At 36.2% G+C, this 23,896-nt stretch overlaps 1 protein-coding gene across 1 annotated transcript in view; it reads right to left on the reverse strand.

Moving 5' to 3' along the window:
• The window catches only part of LOC132564654 (tetraspanin-5-like), a 28,499-nt gene extending 12,166 nt beyond the window's left edge, over positions 1–16,333 (reverse strand). The window contains exons 1-3 of the mRNA XM_060229291.1: positions 16,119–16,333; positions 11,221–11,415; positions 321–395 (exon numbers count right to left, since the gene is read on the reverse strand). Of these exons, the coding sequence (XP_060085274.1) occupies positions 321–395; positions 11,221–11,415; positions 16,119–16,226 (378 nt within the window). The 5' untranslated portion in view covers positions 16,227–16,333. The remainder of the gene's footprint in view (positions 1–320; positions 396–11,220; positions 11,416–16,118) is intronic.
• Between the last annotated feature and the right edge of the window lie 7,563 nt (positions 16,334–23,896).

Consider the following 23,896-nt stretch of genomic DNA (forward strand, 5'->3'; position numbering starts at 1 on the left):
AATTAACAAATTTACAATATATTAGACAAGCCAAGTCAAAAGATTTAACTTCTAGTAAAACATCCACAGCCAAAAGGATATATTTCTGTAACCTCAATTAGATCTGTTGATGCCATAATCAGTATCAGCTTTGATCTACAGTTTCAATGTATTTTGCTGAACCAATTATTCTTATTGGTTACGTTTTGTATAAAGAGGTTTTACCAATTAAAAGATAGAAAACTACAGGAACTTTGCAATGAGCTACCAATATGTGATTAGGAATATACATAATATATCATACAATGTTTTTCATTTGGTTCATTTCATATTTTACATACCCAGTCCTTGTAAACAAAACCTAGGATCCCAATCAACAGCTCCACACAAAATATCAGGCCCACCAACACACAGAACTGAAAAGACAAAACCAATCAAATATCAGACCCATCAAAATCTGCAACATGCTGAACTGAAAAGAGAGAACAGTCTTAAATATCAGACTCATTAAAACAGAACTGAAAAGACAAAACAATTTAAATATAAACTTTAAAATGACCAATCCCCCCCCCCCCCCACCCAATACTTTGATCCTCAACCCTGCACAGTTCTGCTTAATTAAAGTACATGATATGTACTTTTAGTGTAACAAATCTCTGTTCTAAGTTTGAGAAAAGTACATTTGAACCATTCTAATTAAAATCTTAACAAAAAATTTATTTCATCTACATTAACATACATGGAAACGTTTACTAGGTCAATGCATCGTGTGTCAGCATGAGTTGTTCGTAAAACTAAGTTTTAGGCAGATAAAGTAAGATAACAGACGTAAAGCTGTCAACTATATAACAGCAGCCTTGTATATGAAGACAGTGCATGACTAAAGACAGACCATCAGAATTTTTACTCAGAACAGTGACACAAAAAAGAAAATGCCAGTAGCCATAAATGATGCACAACTGAAACAGAAGATACAAATTATTTGCATCTCAACTGAGTAATTAATTGTGTTTTGTGTGATGGGATTGCCTCTGCCTTGTGAATACCCTGCTATGTAGTGGCGCTTTGTTTAATTCAAATTAACTTTGATTCATTACAGTTAGAAAAAAATATTTTTCAGATCAGAAATAGCCTGCTGACATTGACATTTGAGTAATCAAGAACTGTCTTGTTTCTTTTTGATCTTTTTGGCTCATGATGTCATAAAAAAGTATTTTCCATTAAAACATATCATCTGACCTTGACATTCAACCAGTGACCTTGATTTTTGGCAATCATCTTAAATAAAATCAACTTTGCTTCATAAATATTACAAAAATATTTACCAATCAAGAGATACAAAATGTGACCTTGACTGAAGAAATTGCTCTTGACCTTAGATCTTGACCTTTGATCAGGTACTTCCTCAATCTTCTGATTTTGGTCAACTTTACTTATGTTGTTATAGCAAAACATTTACTGGTAAAATATAAAATTTGACCTTGACCTTTGACCTGGTGATCTTGACCTGAAGTAAGATGACTTTGACTTCTCATTTGATTCTGGATTCTTCTTCATAATGCTTTAACAAAATATTTACTGGTAAATATTTTTCAAAAAATAAATCAAATGATCTCGCATTTTTTTCCCTTTAGAGTAGACCTGTAAATTCCATGCAGGGTTTTATTGATTTGAAATAATTTCTAGAACAGCAAAAAATTACTCTCTGGTACATAAAAAAAGCGATACAAATTAAAAATATGACATATCTATTTTTTTTCTGTTAGAGATAAACATCCCAGGTCTCTAATTGTTCATGTCAGTATAATATTGATGTCTGCTATAAACACACAGTGCTATTATCTTAATCATGAACTTTCTCACTACATATCCTGTTCGCTTGACAAACTACCAGCCAGATTCATGACAACTGTTCCTGAATCAGCAGGTGAAATGAGTAAGACCCAGTCATTTGGAGCCTGGACCAATTGCCAGCTAGTCCCTGAGGCACCACTTGTGTACATGTCATCTCCCACGCAGTACAGAAATACTCTAACTTGGCTGTACAATAATACAATGTGGTATCACTCTATTAGAGAATACAATCCTCTGTGCCTTCTTTTCCTTCCAATCTAACATTATTTTTGCCCAGTTTTATTTGCCCTTAAGTGATAAAAGTCACACTAAATACATTCTTCTGAATCAGAATCAATTTCACAACTAACACACTTTTTATTGTCACCCCAATGACAGAAGGACAACATGGGGGAAAAGTTTAGCTTTTATTTAGGCCAGACGTATTTGACAAATACTTCTTCAGAAAATTTTGAAAAAAAACCCCTATTTTCCCTATAGTTTTGGTAAATTTTGGCATGAGTAAAATTTAACAACAATGATTTTTGTATGCACTCATTGAATAGTTTACATGATGTTTGACAATAAGCGATGATTTTTCATGCTTTTAGGTGATTTCCTTTGTACTGGAATATTCTCATATAAAATTTCAATTCTCACATGTAATAAATGTTCAATAACTTGTACTTTAAATTCTTAATTTGTTTAAAAGGATATCTGGATGATTACTAGTATGTAAGGACACAAGGCAAGCATTTTCTAAATCATTTAAACAGTTTTATAAATCATTATCAAAGACAAGACAAGATAACAAGACAAAGATAGTAAACAATCACAAACTAATACCAAGTAGTTTATACAGCTACATGACAGTTTTTTTCTTGTGTCACAGTCACAATTTTAAGTTATCAAACGTAAATTTTCAGGGTAGCTTCTCAAGCTAACTGTATTCAGGTGTTATAGCCCCAATTTCATTTTTCATATACCCATCCTTTATACAGATCACCAATTTTAGTAATTTATGAATTATTTTAAATTTGGTAAATGAGAAACGTACACACCACCAGCATTTATCGAAAATTACCAACAAGATAAATCCATATATGGCATCTATACCTAAAACAGAGGAACAACGAAAGACAAAATGCACCTGACAAAATTATTCCTGTTTTAAATATGAAGTTTATTGTAACATCTCTTCCTTAGTTCAGGGGAAATAATTAACATGGGTATTTTAGAGTGTTTAATTTTTAGCTTGCCATGAACAGTGAACCCAAATTAACACAATTAAGTGAATTGACACTTTCATAGTGATACAACAGTATTCAGATACAGAATCCTGATTCAACACTTCCTTTAGTCCACAAAAGCAGTAAGAATATCACCATGGTTAAGACCTACTCAGATATACATTTGTATGTAAGGTCACTTTTTTCTTCTCCCTTGAGAGGCCTCTATACACACATTTGACGGTGGGATTTTGATATGCAGATATATTCAAACATTTGTGCATTTGATGTGTGAAGTGAACCTCAACACAAAAAGTTTGGTCACATATACAGCGGGATGACATTTTACAAATTGTTAAAACATGTTAAGTGAGAAAATTACATATATGTACTGTGTGACATGATGGATCATTTTCTCATTGATTTCTCTTTAACATTATGTTTTTTTCTCAGGAATGAAAATGTTTTGTTTAAAGATAAAAATGCATCATTTCAATTAACCATGTGTTTTAATATTTGTTGCTTTCGTTCAGGTAGAAATATCATGTCATCAACTATATACAGCCAGGAACATGAAAATGTCGATATAACCCACCACGCATGATTCGATGTATCATAGATTTTCTGGAAGTCCCTTAAACTTCGAAACATCAAAGTTTGACTGTAGCTTTAAAGTTATCTGTAGGTAATTGTTTAAAATCATGTTTTTCCATTTCAATTTTTGACAAAATAATGGACCATGATATTGATGAGTGAAAAGTATGTATGTCAGAAAATGATCAGAAAAGAGGACTCATCAGTCAATAAGGCTATGTTTCCACGAGCACACACGGGCACAATCACCAAGTCTGTATTGTATAACTATGTTGTATACTCAGTAAATAAACTATGTTTGAGCACACAATCCCTCCAAACTATAACTTACCTAACTACTCTTCAGCTTACATAGAAGAGAGTATCAATAAAAAATTAGGTTAAAACTGATGTTTCAGAAATTCCATGTGATCTTTTAAAGTCATCTTAAAGGATGCTTTAAAAGAGCACTATTCCTTCAGGAAAAATTTTATATTTTCATATAATCACCAGTATTTTTTTCACAACAGACATCAAAAGTGTTTGAATAGGACCCTCGCATGTTCAATATATATACTGAAAGGAATAAGAAACACAATTAGGAATTTCCAGGTCAACTACGGGAAATAGAAAAGGGTTTTAGAATGTAATTATGGTGTAACTGGAAGATAGTTGACCACTCTGTCATCTACGAGAATTTCATTCGTGTACGTTTAGTAAACCTTTCATATTTAACGTTGATTCAGGAGTACCCCACTCAAAATGAAGTGCGTTCTGGACCCATCAATATCGTGTGTGCCCCCCGCGAGCTGCAGTAACTGCACAAACTCTTTTGTGCATTGAATTGATCAGGGTATTAACCCTCCTCATTGGTATACGATTCCATTCCTCATCCAGCGCCAACGCCAACTGAGCGACGTTGATTGAAGGATTCGGCCTACGTCTTACCCTTCTGTCCAACTCGTCCCATAAATGATCTATTGGGGAGAGGTCAGGGCTGTATGGGGGCCAGTCTAGGGTGGGGACATTTTTTTACTGCAAGATAACCATGGCAAGCCCATGCAGCCGGGCGTTGTCCTGCTGAAACGTCAGTTGACGCTGCTGTGCTAGAGGAACAACATGCAGTGGCTAGGACTTGATCTCTATAGCGGACGGCATTGAGATTTCCCTGAATAACAACCAGAGGAGTCTTGATACCATGCGCAATCCCTCCCCATACCATGACCGATCTTCCGGTCATTCTCTATCACGCAAGCATCTGCATAGCGCTTGTGGGTACGTCTATAGACATGGCGTCGGCCGTCTGCCCAGTAAAGCGAAAACCTGGACTCATCTGAGAACAGGACCCTTCTCCAACATTGTATTGGGAAGTGTCTTACGGAATGTGCATTCAGCCATTGCATTCGTCTGGCACGTCGCCGTGCATAAAGCTGTGGTCCGCTGCGGTCTTAAGACCGAAGGCGCACAGTCGCGTACGCACTGGCTTTGGATCAATTTGAACATGATGACGCCCAATTGTGTTCCTTGCTGTTTCCATGGCCATCAGAAAGCGATTGCGTAGTTGCAAAAGTCACATTGCCCTATCCTGCCAACACGTCGCCACACAAGGGCAACCGCATCAGGTTGCATGTAGCCTTTTGATGAGAAGGCAAATGTTCAATGGATGGACTCCAAATTGATTAGCAACCTGATTTTGCGGGGTACCTTACATAAAAAGTGCAATTGCACGTCCCCTATCAACTTCGGACTGCCGTGGCATTTTTTACGGTGAACTGTTTATGCTTATGGGAAATCAAGACAGATATGTCTGAAGATTCGCATACACAGATTTTGAACCAATCCTTCATACTGGGGTCGAGATATCGTGCTTTTGTCTCTTATTCTTTTGTACAAGCGGCGTCCGCAGTTTAATGATGCGTCAGTGATTTTAATACGGTACCATAGGGACCTAACTCAAATGCACACATTGTCAAGTTTCAAGGGTGTACGTCAAGGATTTAATTTACAATAGTAACTTTCTGCTAATTGCGTATCTTTTTCCTCTCAGTATATATTAATTCTGTACCTTATATAATATATTTATCTTTACATAGATACTTGGATTTTGACAGTGAGTACCCTATAAAAATATCTCAAACAAATGTACATGTGTAACTAAATTTATCCACATTTTTAAAAAATTTGTAAATGTTAGACCTTCCCTGAGTTTTCCTCTCAAGTAATGATCTGTACACAAATTCTCCAGGTCAGACATGAAAGCAACATGCCCTTTGTATAACTGCCCTACCGCAGCTGCCACAACAGTGACTCAATGCTTCAGGTCTGGCCACCATCTATATCCACATATACAGCTGTTTGGAGCTGCTGTACTGTAGTTGTAACTGATGTTTATAATACTAATCTAGATTTAATCAACATCACAAGGAATTGGTTTCTGTTACTGTTTTTACTTTTAAAAAGTCTTTGTATCTGTTTTTATATCAGTAGTTTACTCTTTATAAAGTTCAAACTGTAAATAAAATTTCAGTATTATAGCCAAAGATAATACAGTCACAACATGAGTTTACAAATTGTCTGGGCCATTTTGAGGCGGGGGTCATCTTGTAGTAGCTAGTGGGATGGCCGGGTGGCATAGTAGTAGTGTACTCGCCTTTCACCTAGTTGTCCAGGGTTCGATTCCCAGAACAGAAAAAGTAAGGGATTGCATGCCCGACCACATGGTGTTTTCCCAGATACTCCAGTTTCCTCCCACAATAAGACACCTTGTGCGCTTACATCCAGGCCAACAAAAGTGATAATAGTTGGAATAACTTGTTTCGCAATTGTCGGAAAATAAAGAAAGTTAATTAATTTTTTCAGTAGCTAGTGGCCACCTCACTGAACAACAGACTGAAGGTCCATCACACACCAGAGCGATTACTAAGTTTCCATGGTTACAACCAGGTGAATACAGATCAGTCTGTATCTCAGAAACATCTCTGCCACAGGTAGATGGCATGGAACCAACCCTTCCAGAATGTCACCTGAGGTTATGAAGGCCAATGCTCTACTTATTGAGTTATGACGAGACTTGAGTTAAACGAGCCCTATGTATCATGTAATTATACATACTGAAATGTGATATTAAGTGAAATGTGATAAAAAGTGAAACATGATATAAAGTGGCATTTAATAGCTAGGAAAAATGTACATGCGAAATCATGTTTATAAAGAATTATTATGAAAACGAAATATAATGTGAGTTGTTGAAATCAACCTCAACCCTGGTACCATTACACAGATACCTTAATAGCATCTAATACAACAATTATATCTAAAATTAGTTTAAAAAAAAAATCTTTCTGAATGTTTGGAATCGGACACTTCATCCAAATCTGATCAAAAGTCAAGAATGTTACATATTTCATTATTACTGGTACAATGTATTAAACTACAGACAGCAGAATGTTTAAATCTATTTCTGTGGTGATCAATAGTTATCGTAATCAACATTTATTTCAACAAAAACAGAATTAAAGTGACCACACCTTAAGGTCCTTTACCACAGTCTACAATAACAGATCTATGATAGGTATGTAGTTGACTAACTTAGGTTCAAGACTGTTTTTTTTTGTTACCCTGTTATATATACAACTTTAATGAGCCAAGTTAAATTGATTTTTGTACGACTAACATCATGTCTGTGTTGGTGAATGCTACACAGTATAACCATGCCAGAAAGAATGTCTTTCATCATCATTCAGTAACATCACTTGTACAATAAAAAAATATCTGCATTTGATTTAAACTGGATTTTAGTAACCTGATATTTAAATAGATTTATCTTCACGCTGAATTTCACTGGAATTTACTCAATTAAGGGTGATGCCAATTTCAGCTGATAGGACTGTACCTGTTTTGTTTGGATTCCACAATTATATCACATTAAGTGTCTTGGTATGTATAATTAAACAATGAAAAACACATCACAGGTAATGTAGCCAAAATAGAAAAATAAATAAAAAAAAAACGAAATGCAAATAGAGTGTAGCTTATATCTATATAGCTACAAATATCAATTATACATATTTTTAAGGGCAATCAACGTTATTTATGTTTATTATTTTGTTTTTTGTTACAATACCATCATAGTCATGAAGAATTCTAAACATTTTTGCGTCTTTCTAATTCGAGTCATTACATGGATCATAAAAATATTGTTTTGTCAAATAGTGATCTCTGTAAATTTATGTAAAACACTATATGTAGGCACTTTTTGGAAATATTTAATCAATAAGACATGTAGATTATCGATTTCTGATGAAATAAATGATCAACTGAAATGATGATACAATATTCTGTTTATGTTGTTATTTTTTATTAACCGCTAAAAAATAAATACTGTGAAAATAAAACTCACAAAGAAAACAAAAGTGCATTTCATGACTGTTACAAAAACAATTACATACGTATTGTGTTTTCATGACTATTACAAAAACAATTACATACGTATTGTATCAGGTTTTCATGACTATTACAAAAACAATTACATACGTATTGTATCAGGTTTTCATGACTATTACAAAAACAATTACATACGTATTGTATCAGGTTTTCATGACTATTACAAAAACAATTACATATTGTATCAGGTTTTCATGACTATTACAAAAACAATTACATACGTATTGTAAATGACTATTACAAAAACAATTACATACGTATTGTATCAGGTTTTCATGACTATTACAAAAACAAACATACGTAATAGTTTTCATGACTATTACAAAAACAATTACATACGTATTGACTGTTACAAAAACAATTACATACGTATTGTATCAGGTTTTCATGACTATTACAAAAACAATTACATACGTATTGTATCAGGTTTTCATGACTGTTACAAAAACAATTACATACGTATTGTATCAGGTTTTCGGTAGAAAAAAAATGAGCCATCAAAATAAAACAACATTAATAGTAGATTCCAAGATGAAGAATTGGACTGGCCTTGAATTTTGGGCTATCATATTTACAAATCAGGTGTAAATATGCATGTATGTGATGTGTACATGATGCATCAGTGTCCCCAGATGCCTGGCTGATCATGATCATTGCTTGATGTCCTGTAAGTTCACATTTTACTTCAGTGAAAATTCTTATAAATAAGAAAAGATAGATAGGAGAAAAAAAACTTAAAGTTCCTTTAAACTTTGTATTGTCTACATACATGTGACTTAATGATCAAAAAACATTGAGTATTTAAAAAATATTCAATTAAATTAATATTAAATTCAAAGAGCAACAACCTCCACCAGTGGAAGACAAAAAGGTATTTAAGATATTAAATTTTCTGTCCTTGGAAAGGTCACAGGCCAGATAACAAGATTCTATACTCAGAGTACTTTAGTACATTGTGCCAAACTTTGTCTGATATCATATGTATTGTAAAACTATTTGGTCAGGTCAAACCACTCCTAAATTTTGATAAAACAAAAAAGGGAAAATATGAAAAAAAAAGTCTTTTTGGTGTGGTAAGCCTGTAACAAGTTTCGCACACACTACATGTACATGATCAATCTACAAGATATCTCCTTGAGTCCTTTTCAACTTTATCGATAAAAAGACAACAGATTCCACAATGTAAAATTAAAGCATTATCAGAAATTATATGGGTCCCATCAAAATTCTACAAGTACAAATTATATTTACACGGGCATCTTAGCACATTTATGCATCTATTTACTTTAAATTATATAACAAAAGATTTTTTCAGCTATTGTTTAATCAGAAACAACTATGGATATTGGGAGATGTTTTTTTTAAACATCACAGCATGACAGTATTTAATGCATATGAATTAAGTTTAAACAGTAAAATGAGAAATAATTTTAATAGGTTTCTGTTCATAATATACATGTTCCAGTGTGACTGGGTCTGACAGTCTATCCAGATTTATATGAAGTTTGGTAATAATATACTGTCAACATATTGACAGTAAATATCAAAATGTCACATCGAGTACAGTGTTACTGTATTAGCATAATTCATTGTCAGAATAGAGTTAGATTGTCTACATGCCAGAATAAATTTATTGCTTTCAATAATCTAGGATGAAATGGGCAAACGATATTTACATAGAAGAAAAAAGTAAACAAATTCAGGAAAGATACCTGTTAATTTAAGCAAGGTTTAGAGCTATGAGCAATTCTGCATACAACATAGTCTCATACCACTGGAAAACACTGGTATAAAACAAGATGTGTTTATGAAACACTATGCTCCTGGTTGCAACAAAAATTTGAAGTGGGACATTAAAAGTGTAATCACAGTATAAGTGCTAATTGCATGCAATTTTTCAAATGTAGGTCAAAGGTCATGGTCTAGGTCACATGGGGAAAAATTTTGAAACCATCGGAAAGGGCTTGACCAAAGGACACCCATGAAAAATATGAAAGCTCTACCTCTTATTGTGTAATAGTTATGGGCAAGGTTAAAGTTGACAACAGACAAACAAACGGACACACAGACAGCGCAAAAACAATATGCCTCTGATCTTTCAATCCGAGAGCATAAAAAGGGCTGTAAATCTGTATCTATACTGTGTCACAAGTAAAAACTGTAGACGACACCAAGACATCACTGGATGAATGTACAATGAAGAATTTACATATAAAATTTGGCAATTGTACAAGTGTATATGTGAGTGACATACCATAGGAAGCAGACAGACACACATATATATATACGTCCCAGGAAAGGCCATGTAACTCTCCAGTATAAAGAGTCATGAGACCCATTATCAGTATGAGACATTTTATAATCCAAAATATACTCAAATCAAAAATCTGGCAATATTGTAATTGACTAGACAGTCAAAGTGACAAACGAACTGACTGAAAGACACAAAATGAAATGTATCAGTTGGCTCATTTTAACCAATTCTCTTCCAGTAATTGTTGTAAGGCCTATTGTCACATTATTACAGCTGTCATGTGTGTAATATGTAACGATGAATCAGGTCATCCTCTTTAATGCCAAAATGTAGAAGTTACATTACAGTATTGAAATATCGCAGGGTTTCCCAAGTGGCTGGGTCACCAATTTGATAACATTCAGCATTTGCAGTCAGCCAGAGACCTCAATGACTAAGTTAATGATCGTATGCTCAAATTATCCAAGCATTAAGTGTATAACACATGCAATATGTACAAATAATTAATTTACAACAACAAACCGTGACTGAATGAATCACAGATTACAAAATATGATAAAATGATAATAAATCATGACAAATTCCGAACACAAATTAACAAGATGTCACAGATTAGCTATGAATGTATACAGCCAGTATCAGATTTATGAAAATTAGTCCACAGGACACAAACTCCAATATTTAAAACCAGTTTTAGACTAAGCAATGTCACTAAACATGATCAGCTGATTTTGTATTTTCCCTTCCACCCTGAAAAAGGACATCAGTTTGTAAACTTATTGTGTGTGCTTCACAGTAAAAGATTTAATCATGATTAATAACTACAGGCACATGTGCAAGCTATGTGTACTTCCACAAGAATATGCTTCTGTCTAAGAGGAACACTAAGAAATAATGTATACAACTTACAAATGTGAGCAGACATGTGTTTTCCCTGAGAGCACCAACACAGCCAGAGAACCCGATAATAAATATGACTAGACCAATCAGTATGAAGAACAGTGCCGGGTCAAGGGTGATGCTGGTCATTTTGTTGATGTTGTTGAACATGTCTTTTTCTGTCCATGCCCACAATCCAATGGCCAAAACTGTGGCCCCAATCAACTGAAATACAAAAAGAACAATTTTGATATCATAACATAATTCAAATGTGTATTGTAGACAGTCCTAGGCAAAGGATTACAGGAAACATTGTCTTCAACCTTCCAGCCTTCAACAATTGTAAATTATGTCTACCCTAACATTTAATGAATACATATTTTAAATTTGATAATCCATGCAGAAATATTCATTACATAGCATACATATATGCATGTGCAAACACATTTGTAACAGAGGTCATAATTCCATGCCTCTGCAAAGATTCGAACCCAGGACCTCTTGACTTACTAGTCTGACACTCCACTATCCAAGCTCAAGAGAAATTTTCTCTATCCCAGTGGCATTTTGGTAGTAAATATTTACCAGGGTGACAGTACAAATACAAATAGTATAGTGAAGGTTAGAAATTATTGTAAAAAATCAGATCAAATCAAAGGAGTAACAATTCTTAAGCTGGATATATATATGTTGGCATGTACTTTTATTTATCAATGCATTATGATAAGGATGGAGAGGAGGAGGAGAGGAGGAGCAAGAGGAGGAGTAAGAGAATGGCAAAAACATTAACCCAAGTGAAAGCTAGGATGGAATGGACAGAAACAAGGACATCCTATATAAATGTATGCAGAGCTGAGACTTTGAAGTGTATATATAAGTATGTACCCTTTTCCTAGTTACAGAACATCCAGAACTCTGAAGTATTGGTTAGACTTGTCTGTCTGTCATTAGCACCTTAACACAAACACTTTGTAGTAATTAGGACTTGAAACATGCAGCAAATCAAGATGGATGATTCCTACTACTAACTCATCAGCTAGTTCAGCTGCTCAAGTGCCTGTAGCACTGGTGAACAAAACTCTGGCGAGTCTATTTCAATAATTCCTTGATGTAAAATTTTATTTCATTTTGATTGTACAGTGTATGCTTGAAGGGACATGGTTTGTGAAATAATGTTGATTTACCACTATAGAACCATTAGCAATGATAAATCTATACAGATGTAACATGTTATATAGCTCTCTATATATAAAGATACAATAGATTAAATGCTGTACGTCATTCACCAATTCTGCAGCATATAAAAAGAATATTTGGAAAAGTTGCATTCTGTAACTTCAAGTCATGTAATTTATTGATTTCTATATTCATTTTCCTTCTTTTCTCCAAAGTAATTACCATCTTGTTATCGAGTTGAACATTTTTTCCTGTGACCTTAGAAATGGGTTAAGGTCATTTATTCATACAAACATTAAACTAAATCTATAAACCCATGGCTTTTCAGCTCTTGATTGTTCAATTAAAAGTAGTTTGAAGATTTTTACATCCTGTGCCCGTGAACATGGGTCAAGGTAATTCATTTGAACAAACTTGACAGCCCTTCCTCCGTGCTTCTTACTGGCCACATTTACGGTCGTGCAATTGTACTATATCAAGTTTAAAATTTGTACACATCGATTCATCATTATAGAGCAATTGTTTTACATTGATTTAAACTTCATGGAAATCTTAAATGAATTAGTGATCTAGCTCTGATCTTTGATGAAAAAATCAACCATGCTGTAGTTTGGTACTTTAAAACATGCCTTCAATTACAATTCCTTTCATGTTTTGTGCCCATTGGAAAATCTGCATGTTCCCAAAAAAGAAGTAGAACCTTACATTTATCCTAACACTTTTACAATATCATACAGCAGACACAATGTCAGATACTTCCGAATGTAAAACAAGAGTGAAAATAAATGAATACTATGTATATTTAGAGAATAGAGAGATTTATGTCATTTAATGGGTAAATTAATATATTACATTAACCTTTTAGTTTTCCACTTATCTTTTCTGATTGAGCAAATAAACAAATCATAGCAAGAAATTTAAAAACATACTTCAGGCATTTACATATTTTCAAAGAGAAAAGAAATTTGAGGGTCAAGAACTTTCAGCAAGATGAAGAAATGAATATTGATCTGTCGTTTCAATGATGGCAGCACTTTAGTGTACAGGTGTATGTAGATACATTGTATAGCACTTTAATAGGAAGCAGGGGATATGGTATATTAATGCTGTATTGATCAAACATACATAGCTAGTATACAGATACTGTATATTGACATTGTTACCTCGGTGACAAGATAAACAATTTGAATCCTTTGAGAGAGTATGCCTGTGTTATCGATCACACTCTCAGCAACATTATAGATTTCCAATAATGTTCAACATCAAATTTTCATAAGGATGTCTAAACACGTTTTCTGTTTCAGCTTGATGTGAATATTTTTAACAAAATTGTGCATATATACAATTGTATTATAAGCCTTGATGTATCACATGAGAGAACTTTCGATGTTCTACAACATTTTGTATCTCACAGAAATGATGCAATTCGATATCTGTAACATTTGATCAGGCAACTTTTATCACAATAGCTGCAACTGGTTACATAATTCCATTTGTATATATGCAGGGCTTTTTCCGAGGGCTCTGTGGGGCCAAATATCATAAAGCCCCATTCCCAATCTGACATACATTGTATTTCATAATATGCCCATCCTCCTGAAATATATAAATTCCCCCCCCAACAGATCCTTTCCCCCCAAAATCTGTTTATAAAAAAATAAAACACCCATTCCCAAATGAGTATAAAAAGCCATGGTTTGATATGTTTGCTGTAAATGTTTAGGAAATATAAGATCAGCAGATTATTGGATTAATAATACATTGATTTTTGGGACTCAGATATTTGTCATGCTTTCCCTGTGGGACTCATTCAATATTTGAGAATCCATTCCACCTCTTTGTATAGGGACTCGTGAAAATTTTGAAATTTGTGTTCTTGACTAAGTTGAAAATATCCTACAACAATTACTGGTAATATTAAGCTCTGTGTTTTACAATCTAATTCAAAGTAACTGTGACTGTTAATTCTGTATTTGTTTATTATTTTGGACGTGGAAATTGATGCCAACTACAAATCTAGAGTATTAGATACATGGAGTCTCATCTACTGTAAATAGATTTAAAGCAATAGAATTGTTATCCATTGGACACAAAATTTAAATTGCTGTTACATGGATATATTTGGAATCCATTGCTTTTTAAGCCAAAATTCACAACATTTGCAGTCATCTAAGCAAATGTCAAATAATTTTCGACTATCTATGTTGTATATAAGTTTATCTGAATAAGTATTTCATTAAATGAACATATAATTTCATTAAGTAGGTGTGGTTAGCATCGAATCAGAAAGATCATACAGAAATACACTGCTGTCCTATATTTCACAAGAGATTGTGACAAATATTTATTGCCAATAGTATGTGACCCCTGTGAAGTATATGAAGGAACTTCAACAAGATAGCAGTATATTACTTTTAAACACTTTGGTAAGTTATTGTGGCCCTAAATAAATTATTGTCTGGCTAAATTCAGTCACCCCCTATACATGCTATTTTGACTAAATCACATAACCTTCCTTCATTTATTGTCCAAATTTACCAAGTTTATCCTATTCCTAATGTATTACAGCTTGCTAAATTTATTAATTTATAATGTAACACTCATCAATTCAATTAACATTGACTGAATTGCAATTCAAAAACCTTCATCCATTTATAGTGTTGTGATTTGAAAAGCTATTTGTTGGCATCAGTCATTAGTCGGTTAGCATTGCCAGTGTCAGATGTTTCCTTAAGCTTCAATGTGAATAACTAAAGTAATAAGCTTGGAGTAACATGTCTCTTACTGAGAGATTTGAATTTGCTTTTCAGGTCTGAAGGTCAAAATCACTTTTATGTGTTATTACTATGTATTACACATGTAATGTACAGGAGTAAGTTACAATGTAACTTATGTTACACCTATCATTTCAAAGCTTCATATAACAGAATAGCTAGGTTTTGAAAACTAGAAAGGTTTTTTTCAGGTCTGCATATCAAAGGTCATGGTGAATTTTTGCACTAACTATCAAAAAAGAAACATTTTTTCCTGAGACAAAATGTTGTGTTCCTTGTATATTTAGAGTTCCCAACTTCATGCATAGTTGTGGCACTTATTTAATACATGCTTGCAATTGCTTTTCTGTCGTAACTCTGAAGTTACATTTTTGGTTTTGATTTAGCCAAATTGTTCAAAATAATGTAAAGCATTGCTATTGATTCATCTTTTTTCATTTATTTATTCATTTATCTATTTATTCACTGACATTTATTTATATTTTTTTTTCATTGACATCTCATCACTATCAGACAAATATCTTACCTACTAGCACACAAATGAGGCTAATATCAATGAATAAACCAAATCAACTTTGTCTAACAGATGTTCCAGTTATTATAATTACATAAACAATTTTTTATTCAATATACATCAAATTACATTGTACTCCTTATTATTTCACTGATAAGCAAAAAAAAATTATATATATATATATGCAAAAAGTCGGATTCAGATATAGTACTATTCTTAATACAAATATTGCATTTATCACAGGAAACTTGCCTAAAATTATCACATGAGCACATGGACAAGAGTTTGAACAGCAACAATTCTTTTGTTACAATGCATCACTAATTATAACTGTGTAAATCTCCAGTACAAATAAACTTTCTTGTATTTTGACTAGTTTTCAGATATCTTTCCTTTTTATAGATATCATATCATAAACTACAAAAAAGGTCAATAACACATCCATGCCTTCATTGTTTACTTACCCAAAACAAAACATTGAATCCAAACATCAAATATTTGATACAGCAGCTGACTTCAGATTTGTCCCTCCGCGGGTTCCTCACCATCGCGGCGTCTTTCCCTCGACTCATGGTCAGACTGACATGTGCCTCGGCTTTAGCAAACCCGTTTCACGACACAGAAAGTCGTCGAATTGTCATGCAGACCGACTCTGTCACAGTAAAACATAACTCAATCCATCTGGAAAGTAGGCCTGTGCCCTCTCACCTTTCCCAACCGGAAGTACCCATGATCAAACAGACGCTTGAATGGAGTACAAACTGAAGATCGATCTCAGATTCAGTAGGCCTATTTAATGTCATGTTTACTTAGTTGTTTTGCAAAAACACAAAAGAAAAAAACTACAAAATGTCTTTATCGAATTATAGAATGTGTTGTGTTTTCAAAACAATATACCTGGAGTCATTATCTGCCGATTTAATAATCAGGGTTGATGAGATTTTTAACATATAGCACCTGTTGCAGACGATATGTTGAAAGAAGAGGCCCAGAGTGCCTGTATCGCTCACCTGGGTCTTTATGACCAACAGTACTATATCTCTGCATATGTTCCACAGTAGCTGCTTAAAGCAATATGAAAAATTACTCCATATGGGTTCTGTCCCTTAGAGTTATTTTTGCAATATACACAGCTTCAACTGTAGCATAGAGCAGCGACTCTTACGTAGTTTTGATGAATGTGAATGTGACATTCTGCACCTCTAAATTTTTTAGTCAGCTTTTAGTATTATCCTTTAGTTTATTAGTTTTACAGACTTTCGGATGCTGCTGTTGACACTGGCAGTGCATTTACTACAACGCTATGCTATTTCAAATTAATGTTTGCCTAGTTTTATGTAACTAATATGGTATCTGATATTTTTTCCACGTATAAAACATGCCCACATTTCTTTGAATCTTCGCTGGCCATTAATAAGTCGTAGTTATATTTTTTGCCACTTTGATTTTCAAGACATTGTGACATAACTCTAGCCATAGTATTACTGTTTGACAACACTGAAAATACACAGTATTTAGTTTCCATGAAAGGTGTTCTACGTAAGAGTATACTACACTTGATTTAGTAGGTCGTTATCCACCGTGTTCATACTGCCTTGAATGACCATGGACATGGATGGCCATTCTTATTCTTAGGTGATTTTAAAAAACTCACAATGGAAACAAACGTGTTATAATACTGTTACAACCAAGCTGGCTGGTAGCATCTGCATGGCTAAATTTATTAGAAATTCTACATGGATAACCTGATTGTGTAATGGTTCTGTGTCATATATATGATAATATGAAGGAACCTATCTCAATACAATAGTATGTTTATCATATTCAAATTATCTTAGACTCTCTATGATGTGTATATTCTGTGCTATAAGGAAAGGGCGTAATGCAATACTCACATTACTGGTATCCAACCCTTTGGTCTTTTGGCACGGAAATATTTGGACTGGAAAAAAGGAGATGTCCACTGGGAAAAACTGACAATTTCTTAACTGCATTTTTGAATACATAGCAATCTTATACAATCCATGAATTGATAACCCATAAACATCCTTATTAGTTCCGTATTACTGACCAGAGGTGTTGACATCGTGGAGAGCCTATAGTCAGTAGTTCAGTTAATACCTTGAAGTTTATAATTTAATGTACATTCTCAAAGACAGACATCTGGCTTTCAACACTTGGGAGACAAATGATGATACTGTTACTGCACCCTTGGTGAAAACAACATGGTGTAAATGCATGAAATGTTTCACTGATCGAACTCCAAATTAAATGGACACCATAAAAACCCAATATGTTAAGTTTTGAAATAGAATTTCCTTTCCTTTTTTAACCTTGTTAAAAAAAAAAACCAGAGAGCCATGGCCCTTAATGGTTATCTGACAATCGATGAATGGATGGACAAACCACATAATTTACTGATGGTCTGACAAATCTGGTGAATTCAAATTTTGAACATTCCTTGAAAATATCAAACTCATAAATGGTAGGTTCTGTGCAACAAAAATAGTTAAACAATCATGTTACAAAATGGCCACTGCATTGTACATGTTGAAGTTTTGATCAGACTGAATAGAAACAACAAACCACATCTTTCTTTTCTTTGAAAATTTCAAACTCCAATTAATTTTCTCATTGGTTTGGCTGAAACACGAGTAGTTCAAACTATTTGTTCTAGATGAATTATGTTGGATTTTGGATCAATGCGTAAAAATAAGATTTGGTCAGGACAATCTCAGGATCACTCACATGTTTGATGTCATTGACACTTCCCAATGTTTTGGGCCAAATGTTGGGCTCTAGGTTGAATCAACTTTCTAAATTTACAAATTATTTGCCTCTACTGATGTTGCAGACAAAATTTGAATGGAATCCACTCAAGCATTAAAGCATAAGAGTAGCGTTTTTAAGTGAAGTATTGTCTAACTACCCTTTTAGGGCAAAGACCCCAAGGTGTCAAATTTCAGAATGTAAGAAACTATCCCCCACCCCATATAATGTTTCAGACTTAATTTGGTTGAAATCTGCTTAGGTATTAAGCAGGAGTCATGTTTTAAAGGAAAAGTTTAGGCATGGCAATTGACAATGCCCAATAGCAATAGGTAATCTGTACCCTTTGGTTAAATATAAATTATTAAGTATTGTCTGAATATAATTATAGTCACTATAATAGTAAAATGCCCATCCAATTAATTTTCCACGAAACCTAGGTAACTTGCAATCATCGATAATAATGACATTCTGGAAACATTTACTTCAAAAATTCCTTACAAAATTCTGCTTCACATTAAATAGAATACTCTAAATTTCCATGTATAGTGCACACTTTTTTAGGTTAAAAGTGTCTTGTTGAAAAGCGGTGCATACTATACACAGATATATGCCTTTCTTGGTGTTATTCTCGAGTTCTCTCGTCTGCCATATTGGACTATCCCCTTCACCTAGTGAGGCATCGGTCATATATGATCGACTGAAGATAAAACAACAAAGAATAAAACAAATTTCGAATGTTTAATGCAAATAAGTTTCATTATTTTTTATATAAAGCTAAGTAACAAAAAGTTTGTGATAATACTAAAAATTTTAACAGTACAGGTTCCATAGTAATTACGACTTGCACAAATGGAACAGTAGACCGATAAATCTATGGAGCACTAAGTAATTATAAGCAGTTTATAGTACTGAAGTCACTTTGCACTAATCACAAACACAGTCACTGATCACTAAACAAAAATCCTTCAAATTCCTCATCATCGTCACTGTTAAAAAAGGATGTTGCATCAAAGTCTGCCGAGGCTCTATAGTATTCTCATTGTCATGTTAAAAGAGGTCGTCATCCATCATCCTCTAAGTCAACATCAATGGTGGGTCCACTATCATAGGTCATCTGTTCACAGAATGTCCCATCCCATTGATGCTTTGAAAGAGGTGACCTTATGACCTCTCTGAATCTGCATCTGTAAAACAATTTCACATTCATTTATCAGATATTTGACTAAAAAACTTCAGTATTTTTATCTTAACATAAATCAAATGAACTGTGTAACTGGTATACTGAAGACCATGATGATGGGATCAAAACAGAGTAATTTGATCACAGGATCATGTGTTGTCCATTGTCTACCTGAGAAAGAGACAAGTGAATCATAAACAACATTAAAGATTAAATCTGACATTATTTATTGATCTCGACTTGAGAATACACATATAAATGAAAAAAAATATGTATGACAGTTGCTCAGATGAAGCCACAGGATGTCTTAAAAATGATTAAAATTGCAAAGCACAGGTGTTCATGTAGAAAGAGCTATTGCACGCATCAAACAATTCAAAGTTTTGTCGGTTTTATTTGGATATATAAATAGATATGGTTGGTCTGTTGCTTGTTAACTAACTTTATGCCATTTTTGATACAAGACTGACCTGTCAGACAATGTATATCTTTACAGAAATGTAGGAAAGACGTATTAGGTGATTTCAATGCAAGATATGGTGATTGACTGATTTTATTGTCAGTGCTGATGATGTTGAAGAAAAGGGATTTAATTGACAACACTAGTATAATAAATTTTATACCAATTACCAAAATATTTTTATTGCTTTTTCACAGTGGGTTTGTATTTGGCATTTCAGAAGCGTGGGTGGGCTTATTTCCAGGCATTAACCTATACCCGGTAAAATACAGCACTGAAAGCACCTATTTCACCTTTATGTTAATAGGTATTTCCTAAATATCTAACCTATGCTGATATTCTAAACAAGCATTTATCCAAATGGCTGGAGTCTAAAAGAACAAAAGGAAGAATTGTCTCAGAAAAAAACATGTTGTTTTGATATACAGTATGTTTTATATTCTATTTTAGACCAATCAAGAAAATACAGAAACATTCCACAATTGTTTGCATTGTTGATATGAAAAAGGCATTTCAGGGCTCTCACACCCCATTTTGGGACTGGGACCCGGGGCCCCTAGAATTGGGAAAAATAATGGTGTTTACCTTAGAATTTGGAAAACTTCGGGTCTAAATTGGGGAAAAAAGATACTCTTTTGCATTGGGAATGGGGCCGAATATTGGCCCCAAATCTGGCAGATCGAGAGCCCTGCATTTGATAATGTTAGTTGTGAACTCCTTAACTTTTAAATAAATACGGGACAATTTGGTATCCATGGTAACTTTATTCAAGCCATCAACACTTTATATAATAATGTCCAGTTATTGTGAAAATTCATCGTCAATTCACAGAGGCATTTGATGTGAAGCAGGGTTTAATACATGACTGCAAAGTCTCAGTGTCACTTTTTTCATTATAATGACCTTGCCTTAGATATTAATATGTTACATAATGGGGTCAAGGTCAAAGATGTTGAGGTGTCTGTCTTCCTGTATGCAGATCATATAGTATTGATTGAACCAGATGAAGTTTTATGCAACAATTGTTACAACAACTTGATAATTGGTGTTAAAAGTAGAAATTCTACGATGATCAAGAAAAAAAAAATACACTGTATTGTGTATTTTAGAAATCAATGTGTATCTTTGACAAATTTAATTTTGTTGTGGTTATGTAGAAATGTATAAAGTATCTAAACATCAGTATTTGGGTTTATGGTTCCAGGTTTTAAATTTGAGGTTTTTTAATGTAAAACCAATTTAAAAAAAAAAAAATGGCGCGCCAGGTGGCGTCGTTGGTGGGGGCTGCTTTGACTCCGGAACTGTGCCTTCGGGTATAGGGTCAGGGGCCACAGACTTTTTGTCAGGATTGTCTGTGGCTACGGGGATTAGTGACACTTGAGTTCACTAATCCTGGTGTCAGCGCGGGGTCTGTTTTCCCACCCTCACAGGCTTCTGGCTCTGGGACTTTCCGTCCCAGTCCAGATTTCCCAGTGCAGGGTTTCCCAGGGGGTTTTCCCCCAAGGGTTTGGGGCTTCAGGCCAGGAGTCCGGTTTCCGGTCTCCCTTTCCCCCCCGGGCTCAGGGAGTAGGGGTGCCTGCGGGCACTTATTCCTGGGTCGCCCAGGCCAACCTGCGGATGGTTTTGGGTACCAACAGTTACTCAGCAGTTACGGGCTTAGCCCGTACATGTCTGGGTTTCCACCTGGTGGGAGTGGCGGTTCATCCTGGTCCTTTCGACAGGGTGTCCAGCCCCAGACTCAGGCAGGCCATCTTGGCCAGTTCTGGGGTCACTCCCGGCCCGCTGGACCATTCCCATTCACTCAGGGGTTTGGGTTTTTACCCCATGGGTCTTCACTCGTGGAACCCATAGGGGTTGGTCTCTCCTCTAGGAGATGTTATAGCAGTGCAGAATCCCCCCAATGTTCTGCTACTTCGGGGGCCTTGTTGGCCGGTCCTATAAAGGTTTGCCAGACCTTAAGGACTTCCGCCTCCAGCGCGGACCCGTCGGTCTCCTGTTCCCAGGGGTCGGCTTCGGGTCTCCGACCCAAGCCTACAGCTACAGCTGTTGGTCACGCTGCGTCCAAATGCCATAAAGAGGAGTTCCCCTCTGCGGAGATGGCTCCTCTGGCGGCCCCTGTTCCTCCCAAGGGGACTTCGGTCTCTATTGAGGAGGAGATGGACATCGAGGGTGCGGGCTCAGCAGAGGAAGACGATGTCATTCATCTTTCTCCTGGGCCAAGAGGGTTCACAAGGGGAAGATGGCCCTGAGACTGCTGAAGCCGAGGCTCAGCATGTGCTTTCTGGGATGCGGGTCCTCCGGGCCAACATCTCCCGGATTCTCAGGGCGGAGGTTTGCCCACTGCCTCAGCATCGTCGGTGCCTGGATCCACCATCCTTCTGGGTTCCCTGGTGGCTCCTCGGGCTTCCGTTCGCTCAGATCGGTCTCTGCCAGAAGGCAATATCATGTCTTCGGTTCTGGCCACGGCCCGGGCTCCGGTTTTAGAGAAGGACTCCTTCTCTACCCGTGCTCCTGGGTTTGTCGGTCTGCAGCTCAGTGTTGGTGAATTGTCGGAGGCTTCAGCTTCAGACTATGCCACACATGGCGGGCAGCTGGCCTCTCAACCAGCACAGCTGGAGTTGAGACAGCTGGCTGCCTGGCCCGGCAAATCAGTGGACCAGGTGGAGCACCACAGGATGGAGAGAATGTTGCACCTCTCCATCCAAGTTCTGTCATACATAGACTTCCTGACAGTTTGTCTATACAGGGTATCCGATTTGCCTGAGTGTCGGTTATCCGAGACAGAAGAGCCGACATACAGGACACGGCAGCCTTGCAGGTTCTCTGCTCGTCAATGCCGTGTTGGCTAGGCAGTTTTCAGTTCTGAAATTCCGCCCAGTCCAGTATCCCTACCGTTTCCGCTTGTTGAATGCCCCCTTCTAGGGCTCTACCCTGTTCAGGGGAGCTCTTCCTTGGGTTCAGAAGGATATGAAGGAGGACTCGGTCGCCTCAGCACTTCTGGTGAAGAGGTTTCAGGCTGAGAAGGCCAGTGCCTCGCAGGGGTCGGTGCCTCCTAAGAAGAAGGCGAAGTCTTCGGCTGCTCAGTTTTCTGCACAGCCTAAGTCCCAACCTCACTTCAACGGCAACAAGGGGAAGGGTAGGAAGGGTAAGAAACCTCCTGGGGGCAAGAAGAAGGGTTCCTGACTATTTCTGCTTCTTGGCCGCAAAAGGCGAAGGGTATGGCCGGGTGGACGGTGGTTCTCCTTTCCCGGGCTCATGTCCTTCTCCCGCAGGCTCAGGCTCCGTGTGGGCAGACGATTCTCTGGTCTGGCAGGGGCTCGATCTGCCCCATCCGGAACTCCCTGTGTGCGGACGTCTCTCTGCTTTCCTTTCCCAGTGGCAGGATATTACAGATGACGCTTGGGCTTTTGTCGGTGGTCAGGGAGGGTCTAGGTATTCCCCTTCTTCAGGATTCGTCCCTCGCCTCCTGGCCGTTTTTGTTTCTTTCCTCCTCCCGGGGATTCAGAAAGGGCACGGGTGCTCCAGGAGGAAGTAGGGACCATGCTACCAAGGCAGAGATGCCCTTGGGGCTTACGACAGCTCCTTTGGTGTTCACCAAGTTGCTGCTGGTGTTTCCTTCACTCACGCAGAATAGACGTCCACATCTATTTCGACGACTCCCTCATGCCTCTTTTGGTGTGGGAATCGTTAATGAAGGACACTCGTCTGGTCCTGAAACTCTTGCTCAGAGTCGGCTTCATTCCTTCCAGAGAGAAGTCAGAGGTTCCTTCATATTAGGACTTCTTCTTCCTGGGGAACCATTTTGACATGGTTCGGGGCTTAGCCCTTCC

This window comes from Ylistrum balloti, unplaced genomic scaffold, assembly GCF_031769215.1.
Source record: "Ylistrum balloti isolate Yb309-2 unplaced genomic scaffold, AGI_CSIRO_Ybal_v1 Utg372470, whole genome shotgun sequence".
Taxonomy (NCBI): Eukaryota; Metazoa; Mollusca; class Bivalvia; order Pectinida; family Pectinidae; genus Ylistrum; species Ylistrum balloti.